This window comes from Vicugna pacos, chromosome 13 (genome assembly GCF_048564905.1).
Source record: "Vicugna pacos chromosome 13, VicPac4, whole genome shotgun sequence".
NCBI classification, from domain to species: Eukaryota; Metazoa; Chordata; class Mammalia; order Artiodactyla; family Camelidae; genus Vicugna; species Vicugna pacos.
In genome coordinates this window covers 29,312,518-29,326,179 of record NC_132999.1, presented here as the reverse complement: position 1 = coordinate 29,326,179, position 13,662 = coordinate 29,312,518, and the positions used below count along the sequence as shown (strand labels likewise).

The 13,662-nt window shown below is 36.4% G+C and overlaps 1 protein-coding gene, 1 long non-coding RNA gene and 1 other non-coding gene across 3 annotated transcripts in view; 1 reads left to right on the top strand and 2 right to left on the bottom strand.

The window, feature by feature from the left end:
• Positions 1-13,662, top strand: part of ZYG11B (zyg-11 family member B, cell cycle regulator) — a 72,589-nt gene that overhangs the window by 26,236 nt on the left and 32,691 nt on the right. Inside the window, exons 3-4 of the mRNA XM_006200496.4 lie at positions 4,465-5,219; positions 11,742-11,882. Of these exons, the coding sequence (XP_006200558.3) occupies positions 4,465-5,219; positions 11,742-11,882 (896 nt within the window). The remainder of the gene's footprint in view (positions 1-4,464; positions 5,220-11,741; positions 11,883-13,662) is intronic.
• LOC140700642 (uncharacterized) overlaps positions 1-13,662 on the bottom strand; it is a 41,643-nt gene that overhangs the window by 25,028 nt on the left and 2,953 nt on the right. The gene's annotated exons all lie outside the window — the stretch shown is intronic.
• On the bottom strand, positions 4,344-4,417 carry TRNAM-CAU (transfer RNA methionine (anticodon CAU)). Its single transcript has one exon. It is a non-coding gene; the product is annotated as a tRNA-Met (tRNA).

Below are 13,662 nucleotides of genomic sequence, written 5' to 3'. Positions count from 1 at the left end.
GCTGTGGAATACATTAGTTTGTATAACCATATCTACTGAAGGACATTTCAGTTGTTTCCAGTTTTTAGCTATTTTGAACATAATCTCTAGTATTATGAATATTATGCTGTAATCATCCATGTACAGGTCTTATGTGAACATAAGTTTTTTTTTTTTTTTAATGAAGGTATTGGAGTTTGAACTGAGGACCTTGTACATACTAAGCATGTGTTCTACCACTGAACTATTACCCTTCCCTCCCTGAAGATAGGTTTTAATTCTCTGGGTTAAATACCCAGCAGTGCTATTGCTGAGTTATGTGGTAGTTGCATGTTTAGGTTTTAAAAAAACTGTCAAATTGTTTCCAGGGTGGCTGTGCCATTTTACACTCCAGCCAATATAAGACTGATCCAGTTTCTCTGCACACTGACAGCATTTGGTGTTATTATTGTTTTTTCTTTGAGTCACTTTGATGGTGTAGCCATTATTTCTTCAGATACTTTTTCAACTCTCCCCTCTTTCTCCTTCTTTCTGGGACAAATAGCTCTGTTCAGTTTCTTCTAGCCCATTTTTTTTCCTGTTGTTTAGATTTGGGTAATTTCTGTTGTTTTACCTTTTAGTTCACTGATTCTTTCCTCCGTTCCTTCCGTTCTGTTGTTGAGCCTAACCATTATTGTATTTTTCAGTTCTAAAATTTCTATTCGTCTCTTTTTTATAGCTTCTATTTCTTTCCTGAGGCTTTCTGTTTTTCATTTGTTTCAAGCATGTTTGTAATTGCTCACTTTAGCATTTTTATGATGGCTCCTTTAAAAATCTTTGTTGAATAATTTTAACATTTCTATTATCTCAGTATTGACATCTATAGATTGTCTTTTTTTCAGTTTGAGATCTTACTGGTCCTTTGTACGATGAGTGAATTTTTATTGAAATCTGGGCATTCTGGATTTTGTGTTATAAGAGTCTTCTGTTTTAGTTTGTGTCTCCAGCACCACTCCAGCAGTGGGAGGTGGAGGCACTACCTTTTTATTGTCAGATTGGGGTAAATGTTCTGGTTCCCCACTTGACTTCTTTTGACACCCAAGACTTGGGACTCCTTATTACCAATGTGCAGCAGCTGGAGTTCTGGTTCCCCACAAGGTCTCTACTGATACTTCCCTAGCTGAGGTAGGGATGAGTACCTCATTTCTCTTCCCAGTTGGCCTCCACTGACACAGTGTTGGCGTGAGGTGGCCTCATTACTCTTGGGCAATGATGAAGGTCTTGATTCTCCACTAGGCTTCCTATGACACCACCCTAGCAGGGACAGAGAGGAGCATCTCATTACTGCCAGATGCACAGGAAAATCCAGGCTCTCCAGACGATATCGACTGACATTATGGAGATGAAAGTCCTGGCTCCCTGCTCAGCCTTCTCTAACACCTCCCTGTGGGGAGATTGGGGCAACTAGTTACAGCAAGAGTGAAAGTCTAGGTTCCCCTCTTGGCCTTTGCTAGTGTGGGTGAGGGTGGCTCCACAGTTTTTTTCTGTGGTGATTGACTGAAGTAAAGTAGTTACTATCTAAAAGCGTCCGGGTTTCCTGCTTTGCTAGGCCACCCCTATCCTGGTACTTTGGCTAGAGTGAGCAGATTTTTTGGGGGGAGGGGAAGCTTTTTTTGACTGTTCTTGACCGTATTTCTGGGTTGCCAACTTCTTCAACTTTAGGTTGCGTGCTGCAAGGAAAAAACCCAGGAACTCCACTGCATTGTTCTTTGTATCCCAAGATCCCTGGCTGGTCTACTTTCCTCTCTTTACCTTTCAGAGTGATCTAGCCTCGTTTCTTGTCTCTCCCCACATACTTAAATCTCCAGAAATGCACCATGTTCTCACTCATATCTAGGTCTTCACTTGTAATCTTCCTTCTTTATCAGGGAAATATCTCATAGCTCTAGCCATTTTTTATATTCTAGCAGTATAGAACGACTTGTCATTTTCTGTGTGAGGAATGTTCACATCTTTAAGGCTGGGTTTGGGTTTTGTTTTTTTTGCATTTTTAAAATTGGGTATAATTGACACATAACATATTAATTTCAAGTGTACAACATAATGATTCATTGTGTATGCTAAAGCTTTGTTTATGCTGTTTATTCTTCCTTTAATACCCCTCACTTTCATTCTCCATCTTTGAGTTTTTTCATCTTTGAAGGACTTACTCAGAGATCTCTTCCATGCATTCGTTTCCAGGTCTCCAGGTATGACATGTTACTTCCTTTTCTTTGCTTTCATGATACATGATACTTGGCCCTAGTATACCATGTAGCTCATTTTGTTACCATTGTTTGAGACCTCTTCATTCCATGGAATTTTGAATTCTTGAATATAGAGATGTATTTTTCTTTGTTTCTACAACATTTGGTAAGGTTTGACATATGGCAGTTGTTTAATAATTGTTCAGTGGACAGAACCCCACTGTGAAATTTACTCCCCTGAAACAGAGTAGTTTAAAAGACTATCTCTAGGCTTGCAGATATAGTAAACAATCTTATGGTTACTGGGGAAAGGGGGTGGAAGGGATAAATTTGGGAGTTTGAGATTTGCAAATGTTAGCCACTATATATAAAAACAGATTAAAAAAACATTTCTTATGTATATAACATAGGGAACTATATTCAATATCTTACAATAACCTTTAATGAAAAAGAATATGAAAATGAATATATGTTTGTATATGCATGACTGGGACATTGTGCTGTACACCAGAAATTGATACATTACAACTGACTGTACTTTAATTCAAAAAAAATACAGAGGGAAAAAAAAAAGGCTGTCTCTAGAATGGCACTGCCCAATAGAAATGAACCACAAGTGTGAGCCACATATGTAATTTTAAATTTATTAGTGGCCACATTTAAAAAGTAAATAGAAACAGGAAACTAATTTTAATAATTTTATTCAACCCAGTATATCTAAAAATACCATTTCAACATATATAGTCAATATAGAAAACTATTGAGATATTTTACATTTTTTTGTACTAAAACTTCAAAATCTGGTGAGTATTTTACACTTAACAGCATACATCAGTTTGGACTATCTACATTTCAAGTTCTCCATGACTGGGTGACTATTATATTAGACAGCATAGTTCTAGAGTAATGGAATTCTTAGTATATAATAAGTCATTTTTGTCCATTGTGACAGGTTTTGTAAAGATTTTTCTTAATTTTTAACTCTTTAACAATAATTAAGTCTACAAAATTCACTAGAAAGCAGTGCTTCCATTTAAAAAATACTTTAGTTCTACTTAAGGGTGGCTGGCTGGCAGCCTGATATGTATTCAGTGTGAGTCGGCTGAGGTGCCATTTAGAGTTCTCTTGACTCCAAGGCCATTTACTTACCTGGTCTGAACTGTTCACTCACCCCAGATTGTTCTTAGTCTACTTTTTGTTGTCATGGCTGTTAGTTCTTCCAAAGTAAATGTTGTTTGGTTGATGTGTGATATTGTTGGAATAGATGTGGGTCCAAAGCATTATATGCTTCTGGCATAATTAACTGATGGCCTGGTAGAGCTCTAAGGGACTTCAGATGTGTCCACTTTATTTGAATTCATTTGACGGGGAGGGACTGTAACCTCTAGATCCTTTTAATAAGGCTTCAGATCTAGCTAGTGGTTTAATAATGAATTATAGATATATATATATGCTAAATATATGTATGTGTATTTATGTGTTGTTGTGTATAATAATTTATTATAGTGAACTTAAAGGCTAGATAGGCTAGAAATGGATTGGTAACAAATCCCAGATCCAATAGCTTAACATACAGTGTATACCTCACTCGTGGCACAAAAATGCTGCAAGTCCATGGAAGGTTCTGCTCCATAATCATCCTAGGATCTAGGCTGGTAGAGGTTTCACTCACATAAAGGTACCCTGTCTAGAAGTTGAAGGCTCCTCACTTTTGTCACAGCAGGAAAAGATAGCGTTGGAAAATCTTGAAATCATGCACTGGCTCTCAGGTGATGTAGCACACAGCTCATTGGCTAGTCCCATCTAAATCCAGGGGTAGGCTGGGAAATGTAGTTGTGCATGTGTCTGGGAAGGTGAGGAGAACCAGATGTTAGTGAATATCAGTAATGTCTACCACAGACGTGATTCTGCCTTGTGCTGTCTCTGTAATCTTGGAAAGACACTTTTTTGAACTCCAGTTTATTCATCTGTAAATTATAGATAATAATATTCTTACCGTGCTGAATTATGTCTATTAAATGAAATGTTACATGGGAATGCTTTGAAAGCATAAAGTGTGCTGGAAATTTTAGCGATCCTTTAACCAATTTTTTTGGGGGGGAGGGAGGGAATTAGGATTATCTCTTTATTTATTTTTAGAGGAGGTACTGGGGATTGAACCCAGGACCTTGTGCATATGAGGCATGCACTCTACCACTTGAGCTATACCTTCCCCTTTTAACCATTTTTTGAAGTTAAAGTACTGCTTGTTTTTTCCCAGGTCTCTTGAATGATGGAACTGTAGGTATTTTTAGGGGCAACCAGATGCGCTTAAAGCGAGCTTGCATTCGCAAAGCCAAGATCTCTGCTGTTGCTTTCCGGAAAGCCTTCTGCCACCACAAATTAGTGGAACTAGATGCCACAGGTGTGAATGCTGACATCACGATTACAGACATCATCAGTGGGCTCGGCAGTAACAAATGGATCCAGCAAAATCTCCAGTGCCTAGTGCTGAACTCATTAACTCTCTCCCTCGAAGATCCTTATGAGCGGTGCTTCAGCCGACTTTCTGGCCTTCGAGCATTAAGCATCACCAACGTTCTCTTTTATAATGAAGACCTGGCTGAAGTTGCTTCATTGCCAAGATTAGAGAGCCTGGATATTTCTAACACCTCGATCACAGACATCACGGCTCTGCTAGCCTGCAAAGACCGACTCAAGTCTCTAACCATGCACCACTTGAAATGTTTAAAAATGACAACTACCCAGATACTGGATGTTGTTCGGGAACTAAAACACCTGAATCATCTTGATATTTCAGATGATAAACAGTTTACCTCAGACATAGCTCTTCGCTTGCTAGAACAGAAGGACATCCTGCCCAACCTCGTCTCCCTGGATGTTTCTGGGAGAAAGCATGTGACAGATAAAGCTGTTGAAGCCTTTATACAGCAACGACCCAGCATGCAATTTGTAGGTTTGCTGGCCACTGATGCTGGCTACTCTGAATTCCTCACAGGAGAAGGACATTTGAAGGTTAGACTTTAAAAATGTATTCCTTTTTCAGGCTGACCAATGTTTTAGTTGTATAAGTCTCCTTAAGATGAATGTCTAATAATATATGCAGCATGTTCTTGACACAGGACATTGTGTAGTGGAAAGGGCTTGCTTTAGAGTTAGAGTCCTAATTAAGATACCAGCTTACTTGCTTCATGACCCAGAGCAAGCTCTGATGTAACTTTTTTGAATTTTCATTTCTTTATTTATATAATAGATATCATTCCCTACCTTTAGAATTCTTCTGAAGATGAATGGCTATGCAAAGTGCAAGTCATATAGTAGGCCTCATGATGTAGTGTTTCTCATGATGTAGTAGTTCTCATGATGATAGTGTTTAGGTATTTGGAACCACTTGAATTTCTAATGGATTAGTTCAAAGAAACTAAGGATGCTCCTTGTTGAATTGAGTATCTAATGGGAGATCAAGTTCTCCAAGGAGATCTCTATTGTAGAAATGGTAAAATCTTGCTTTTCTCAAGGTTTCTTATGCCTAATGATTTAAGTTAGGGAAACATCTATTGGATTTGGTAAAGCCTGGGATTCAAAGATGAAAAAGATAGAGGATCTGCCTCCAAGGAGCCTGATGGGAGTAGTGTTTTATGATCACAAATAACTGTAAAGCCAAGGTTTGGTATAGTTGCTGTAATAGAGCAGGAAAATTTTTTTCTAGCTGGAGAATGTGGGGGGCTTGATTGAGGGAAAATAGTATCTGAATCAGACTTTGAATGATAGAATTGTGACAAGTTTAAGGAAAACTGCTATTTTTCTAACATGCGTTATATCCTGTAGATACTTTATATTGCGTATGTTAAATATCTATAGATAGGTATTAACTCCATTTTATAGATGAGAAACAGACTCATAGAAATTACATGATTTATTATTAGTTTAGAACCAACATTTGGATCTACATCTGTCTAATGCCAGAGCCCTATTTTTTTCCCCCTACTACCTACACCACTTAAACAGAAGAATTCTTTGATCCTACCTGGAATGGAGTCAGGGATGGCCTAAAAGTGAATATTGTGACCAAAATGGCAAGGTATCTTTTTTGATAAAGCATAATTGATCTCAAAAAAGGAGAAGGAAAAGTTAATCATAAACATCTTAAAATATTTCACTATTTAGATTTTTTTCTAAATTTAGTCTTAAAAAAGAATGTAGAAAGTTATTTTGAGTCACTCTTTTTTATTCATTTATTCAATAAATATTTTATCAAGTGCTTCCGCACTATGCACTGTGCTGGACATGGGGAACCTGATAGTGAGGCCAAATAGGCATGATCTTGCCCTCATGGAGCTTGTAATTTAATGAAGGACTCAGACAATCAAGTATCCAATGTCACGTGTGCTTTAAGTATATGTATCTCTATATGTCATATACATATATAGTAATATAATATATAATGCACACATATATATGCTTTAAACTGCATAGTGCTAGGAATCTAAAAGATAAACAATACTATATTTGAGAATGTTTAACACAGATACTCGACTTAGTTTAAGGCTTCTCTGAGGACTTGCTGAATGAGTAGTTTGGTAGAGAACATTCCAGGCAGAGAGAATAATATATGCAAAAGATGTGTGGGAGGAAGGACCATGGTACATCTGAGGAACTGAAAAAAGGCCACCGTGGCTGGAACTCCATGGTATTAAGTCACAGAGTGATGAGATGAGGCTGAAGAAGTAGGCACCAGGGCCAGACTTGGCAAGGTCATATGAGCCAGGTGCGGGGCAACAAGAAGTATGAGGAACTTACTTAACTACTGGTTATGGAACAAGATAGATTTCTAGCACAGGGCTTGTTGGTGAAGGAAACATAAAAATGTAAATTAGTATTTTAGCGTTACTCAACTACCTAACAAATGGATCAGATAGTAAAGAATTGTAAAAATCAAAGGGGAAGGAACCCCTGTATGCTGGGAGTTTAGGAAGGATTTCCCAGAAGAGGTGAGCTTGACCTACGTCCTGAAGGATGAAAGGAATATATCCCTAGTACACTATGCTAAATAACCTTCTCAAGGCAAAAGTCCTCTGATAGTTGAGATTCCTGAGCAGTATAGTTTTTGCTGATTCTTCTCACCACTGACAGACCCTAGAGTGAATTAACCTGGGTTTTTAAACTGGGACTAGTAGGACATCTATATTCCACAGTGCCTCTGTGAAACATGTCAGATTTCACAAATGGAACCATTATTACTTTGAAATCTTGGCTCTAGGAAACACTCACTTTATTTGCAATTATTTAGTTTCCAGCTCTGTAAACACTGAAGCAGTGATTCTCAACCTTGACTACAATTAAAATTACCTGGACTATAATTATTTGAGATAGTGGATGTTTTAACTAACCTTATCATGGTAATCATTTTGCAGTATGTACATGTATCAAATAAGTATGTTCTATACATTAAACATAGGTCATGTATATATATATAAAATTATATGTCTTGATAAAGCTGGAAAAATTGTTTTAATTTTTAAAAAATCAGCTGGAGAGCTTCAGCAATTAAATCAGAACCACAGGGAGAAGGGACCCAGGCAACTGTATTTTTTAAAGCTCCTTGGCTGATTGCAATATGCAGCCAAAGTTGAGAATCATTGTCTTAAAGACTATAAAAAAATAGAGATCATTGGAACTTTGCTCTTTATTCAACTGTATACAGAAATTGATATTACTTTTAAATTATTTGACCACTAATTTGAGAGCTGAAAAATAATGGGTCACGTTAAGGAAACAGAGCTGAAATTACTCCATCTCTTTTTTAGAATTGTCTGATTTAGCAAAGTTGATGAGAAACTTGTCTGAAATGATTGTCTTAGTATTGTGATGCTTTCAGTTAGTTTTTTGGCTTTATTTGCCTCTGTTTTTTAGACCACACTAAAGGATGCCAGAAATAGAAACAGCGTGACTCCCCAGTATTCTTTATGAGGCGTGATGTAGTACTCTGAGTGGGTGATTATAAGAACAAATGGTTAGTTTTTTGCACTTTCATATATATCATTTATTTTGATTTCTTGACTCTGAGAGGGAAGTATTGTCCTCATTGAGAGGGAATGGCTTTCTTAAGGGTCACAACCAACTGATGAGCCTGCCTTTGTGCCAAGTATGTGTCCTTTCCACTATATCTCATTGCCTCTATTTGAGTATCCTAGTTCTTTTCTTTTCCTCTCAATTTCTAGTCCCAACACAAAGGGTTTTCTTACCATAGAATTTCTGACTCTGTCATCTCTGTTTCCCCACCAAATTTGCTCTTCTGTTAACATCAGTTTCCTGAAACTTTTACTTCTCCACAATTAGGACTCATGTGTTTTGGCCACTTCATTCCCAGACTCTGGGGTTATTTTCCAAGCTGTGGTTCCCAGTTCCTGGGAATTGCTGGAAATGTGCTAAACCCATTATTAGTTTTCAGTTGTCATTTTATTTGATCTAAACTGTCATTTGACATGGTTGATTTTGTCCTCCTTTTTGAAGTACTTTTTTTTTTTTTACCTTAGCTTCTAGGATATCACACTTGTCTTGTTTTGTTTGTTTTTTTCCCCCCTACTTTTCTGACTGTTCGGTCTCAATTTCCTTTATTGGTTCTTCTTAGTCTCCCAGGCCTCAAATTTGGAGTGTTCCATACTTTGGCCCTTAAACCTATATGCTGATGACTCCTAAATTTGTATCTCCAGCCTAGACTTCTCCCTTGAACTAAGATTCTGTATTGAACTGCAGTCATCAACATCCAGTGAAGTTACATATAATTTTTTTAAAGCAGAGGAATGGATCCATTTCAAAAAACACTTACTGAGTACTTATTAAAGATGTGTGAGCTAGTGCCTCTGCTCTTAAGGAATTCTAGTCTAGTGGAGAGGAGACAAATTTAAAAATAGCTTTAATCCAGTGTGAGAAATGCTATAACGGTTATATACTGAGTGCTACAAGAAAGTTTTCCTTAGAACATAAATTTTAGTTTTACTCCATATATTAAGTATTAATAAGGCTTAATTTAGTAATTAATAAGGACATTTCTCTTTTTAAATTGTTTGCTGAAACTAGTACATACAGACGTTTGTTTTGTTTTGTTTCGTTGATCTAGCATATGAAATTGATTGAATTGAAGATGCTTATAGTTTGAGGAGTATGATTGCTTGATTTGAGAGTTTATCACTGGCTAGAGAAGTGTTGATCACTGAATAAAACATAAAGGCAATGAAATTTGGTTTAGAATATTTATGTTCCAGTAACAAAAGTTCTTTAATTTTATATTCAAAGGTACCTTGAGGTTATAGTTCATGTAAGATATTATAAAGCTTTTGGAAGCAGCCAAATGTGGATAAATGAAGTCAGACAATGATTATTGTTATTTGTTTTCCCTTTTTACAGTCTTTTTTGTTTCATATAATATTTCAGTGTCTTTCCAAATACAAGAAAATCAAAGAAAAAGTTCAGGGTGATTCAAAAAAAACTAAACACTTGGAAAATTTCTATTATTCAGCAACTCCTTATATATGTGAATACATAGTCAAGACCAATGTTTATGTATGTATATTATACATAAATAATTTAAAAAGCATTTTGTAAACAAACTTGCATTGTTATTTCTATAATCTTACAGATGTTCACTATGTGCTTTGTGTCATTTGTACATACCTATACTGTAGTCTAATTCCTATTAGACCTTTGTAGCACATTCTGTCAGTGGTTGAAATGTCATTTGTGATGCAGCCCTTCATTTCCTCAAAGCTGCATATTCTCACCTGAATACTATGTGTTCAGATAAAACCTAGTTACTGAGTAACTTTTTAAAAAAATTTAATGGAGGTACTGGGGATTGAACCCAGGACCTCGTGCATGCTAAGCATGCACTCTACCACTGAGCTGTACCCTCTCCCTTTGAATAATGTATTTTTTCAGTGTTTATTTCTGTGTTACCTTTTATAATGTTACTGCCAGAAAAGACAGTCTTCCAACTTAATGAAAAGATTATATCACTCTGAACAGCAGGGTTGGTGGGTTTTTTTTTAAACTTATTGTAAAATAAGACAGATACAAAAACCATAAATACTAAGCATATGGCTTTATGAGTGAAAATAAGGTGAACACACTTGAAACCATCACTCAGGTTAATAAACTGAACTTTGTCAGCTATCCTGAAGCTCTTCCATATGCTTCATCCTGAGAAGAACTCCCTCCTTCCCCACGAAACTAATCTCTGTCCTGACTTTAATGATAATCAGGTCCTTGCTCTTTTAAATAGTTTTATGACCCAACTGTTTATCTTTAGGGACTTAATTAATCTTGTCCATTTTCCAAAAGTATATGTATTTTGAGTATCTTTTAATTTATAAGGCCCTCTCCATCCCTTTCTTTCCTTATAATTTGTATGTTAAAGAATCCAGTCCTTTGACTTGTAGAGTTTCCCTCAATATGAATTTTCTTGATTGTATTCTTGTGTTGTATATCTCTCTGACTCTGTATTTTCTACAAGTTGGTAGCTAGATTTGGAGACTTAATCAAACTCATGTTTGGTCCCTTGGACAGGACCCTTAGGTGTTATGCTCTTTCATTAAGGAAATATGTAATATCTGGTTGCTTTCTTTCTGTGATTTTTAGCAGTTGTTAACATTCAACACCTAGTTCCATTAACTCATTGGGGATCATGGTGATAGTCTAATAATTTCTATTTTAATTACTAGTTGAATTGCTTTTCTAAAGAGCCACTTCCTGTTATATACATTTGGTTACCCAGTGGTACATGAACCACAGTTTAAGATAGACGTAATTTGAAATGAACCTCTTAATGCTTAATGGGAGCTTAATTAATCTGGAGAAGTTAATTAATACATTTTTTGATGAATATTTATTGAGTGCTTATCTGAGCCACACATAATGCTATCTGTTGGGGTACAGTGGTGAATAGGCCAGTCTACTAGGGGGATTATGATAACAGCTATGAAGATGTTTCAGGGAGACCTGATTTAGATTGGTGAGTCAGAGAAGTCCTCTCTGAAAAGTGTCATTTAACTTGAATTGGAAGGATGAATAGAAATTAGGCAGAGAAAGAGAGGAGGATTTCAGTCAGAGAGGATATTATGTATAATAGCCTTTACCTGAGAAAGAGCTTGGTTTATTGAAAGATTAGGAAAAAAGTCTAGTGTAGCTAACACATTGTGACTTAGGATAGAGGGTTACCTTACGAGGCAAGTAGGAGCCTAATCACATAGTAAGACCTTATAAATAGTGTTAAATATCTTGAGATTTATTTTAGGTACAGTATAGAAAATTTGACCCATAGGCTTATAGTAGGATCTGAGCCTATCTAATATACATCTCTTTAGCACATGTACACCTCCATAGGGTGACTCCTCTGGATGGGTTGGAAAATAATCATTCCCATTTATTTCAGGTCTTACATAGCTACCTTGGATGCCATCTATACAAATGATGCTTGAATAGAGAAAGTTAGAGAGTTGAAAAGAATTCTAAAAGCTAATTTTCTGGCTATGTTCAAAGGTGTCTGGGGAAGCCAATGAAACGCAGATTGCAGAAGCATTGAAGCGATACAGTGAACGGGCATTCTTTGTCCGAGAAGCTCTCTTTCACCTTTTTAGCCTGACTCATGTGATGGAAAAAACAAAGCCAGAAATTTTAAAGGTAAGAATAAGAAACTGGATATGAAAATTTTGAAGTTATCTTCCTGAATAGTTGATGGTTTTGTGAAGAAAATTAGAGAAAATTTTCATTTAGTCTTTGAATTTTTTTGTAATGGAATTGATGTGTGTTTTCAGTTATTAGCCATAAATGAGAAAGAGAGGAGTTAGTTCCACAGTGTTATTGAAGTTTTATATTAGTCTCATTAAGCAATATAATTGCCTTCCAGTTCATATTTACCACCTAAAACCAGTGATCAATGTGATATTTTTTCACCAGCTGTAGTAGAAAATGAAATATATGATAGGAATTAGGACATTGCTTTGTGTATTAGCCCCATATTGCTTCCATATAGGCTTTTTCTAGAAATACAGTATTGGAATTTTACAAGGCATTTTTCCATGCCGTTTATGAACCTTCTATACTTTTGTAACTAATCTGCATTATTCTCTAATTAAGATACTTTAACCAAGACAGCTTTTGAAGGGCGAAAAAGGAAGGTTCTTAATTTTGTTGATTGCTTAGACCACTGTTCAGAATGTGGTCCTCTGTCCACCAGTAGTCTGGGATATTGCTTATTATAAAAAGCATATTTGTGAACCTCACTCCCAAGAAACTTAGATTCAGTAGGGCTGGATAAGGTACAGGAATTTGCATTTTAATAAACTCCCAAGGTAATCCTTATGCACATTCAGTTTTGAAACCAAGGAGTATAGGACTGTGTTATCTTTGATACCTCATTTAGTGGTCATAGCAATCCCAAGAGAGAAGATTTGTCTTCTGTTTTACAGACTATGTACCTGAGGGTCTATGAGATTGAGTAACTATAAATTAGTGGCAGAGCCAGAAATTACTTAACCTCTTGGTTGTCTTAAATTTTGAGAACAGGGTGTTTGGATAGGAACTAGTAACATTTAAGTCCTAGGATGTTGTCTGTAGTATCTGTCACTCCATCCATACATACCAGAGGATATTGGCACTTGGTACATGCGATACCTTTTTTTGGTTTTGGTTACTGTGAACCTGAGTTACAGAGGACTAGACCTCTAGTCCTGATCTGAAATATTCACTTGTTCATTCATTCATTCATTCAGAGACTGATGCAGAGAGAAATGCAATTCTTTTAAGGAGTTTTTGCTGCAAAGGGGAGCAGGAAAAAAAGTGGTAGTTGACTGAGGAAGTATGTGGGGTTTTGTTTCTGTTTTTGTTTTTTTGATGAGAGAAAAAAAAGCTTGTTTATATGCTGATATGAATGATCCAGTACAGGATAAAAAAATTGGTGTAGGAGTGAGGGGAGAATAGCTGAAACAGTGGCCTTGAGCAGACAAGAAGGAAAGAATCTAGCATATAAGTGGAGGGATTTCTTTTAGAGAAGAGCCCCAAAGGAAGACACCATATGCACATGTGTATGCTGGTAAGGGGTACATCTGGTAGCAAGAATCTGAAGCTCTTTTATGATTGCTTCAGCTTTCTCAGGGTATTTGGAAGCAAGGTCTCCAGCCAATAATAAAGATTAGGGAGGATTTGTTGGGGATTTGAGGAGAGAGGAAAAGGTGAGAGATAGTTATCTAGACCAGAAGGAAGTGAATGAGTTTTATTGTACACTAACTTTAGCAGTGTTCTCAAGGAACTGAATGTTGGGATTTGAAAGTGAAATTTGTTACTGGCTTACTCTATTCAAGTCAGTAAGACTTTATTTAGTACTTAGCATATAACAAGCACTGAAGTAGGTCTTGAAATACAAAGATGTTTTCCCTGAATAGAAGAGATTCATTAGCCTTAC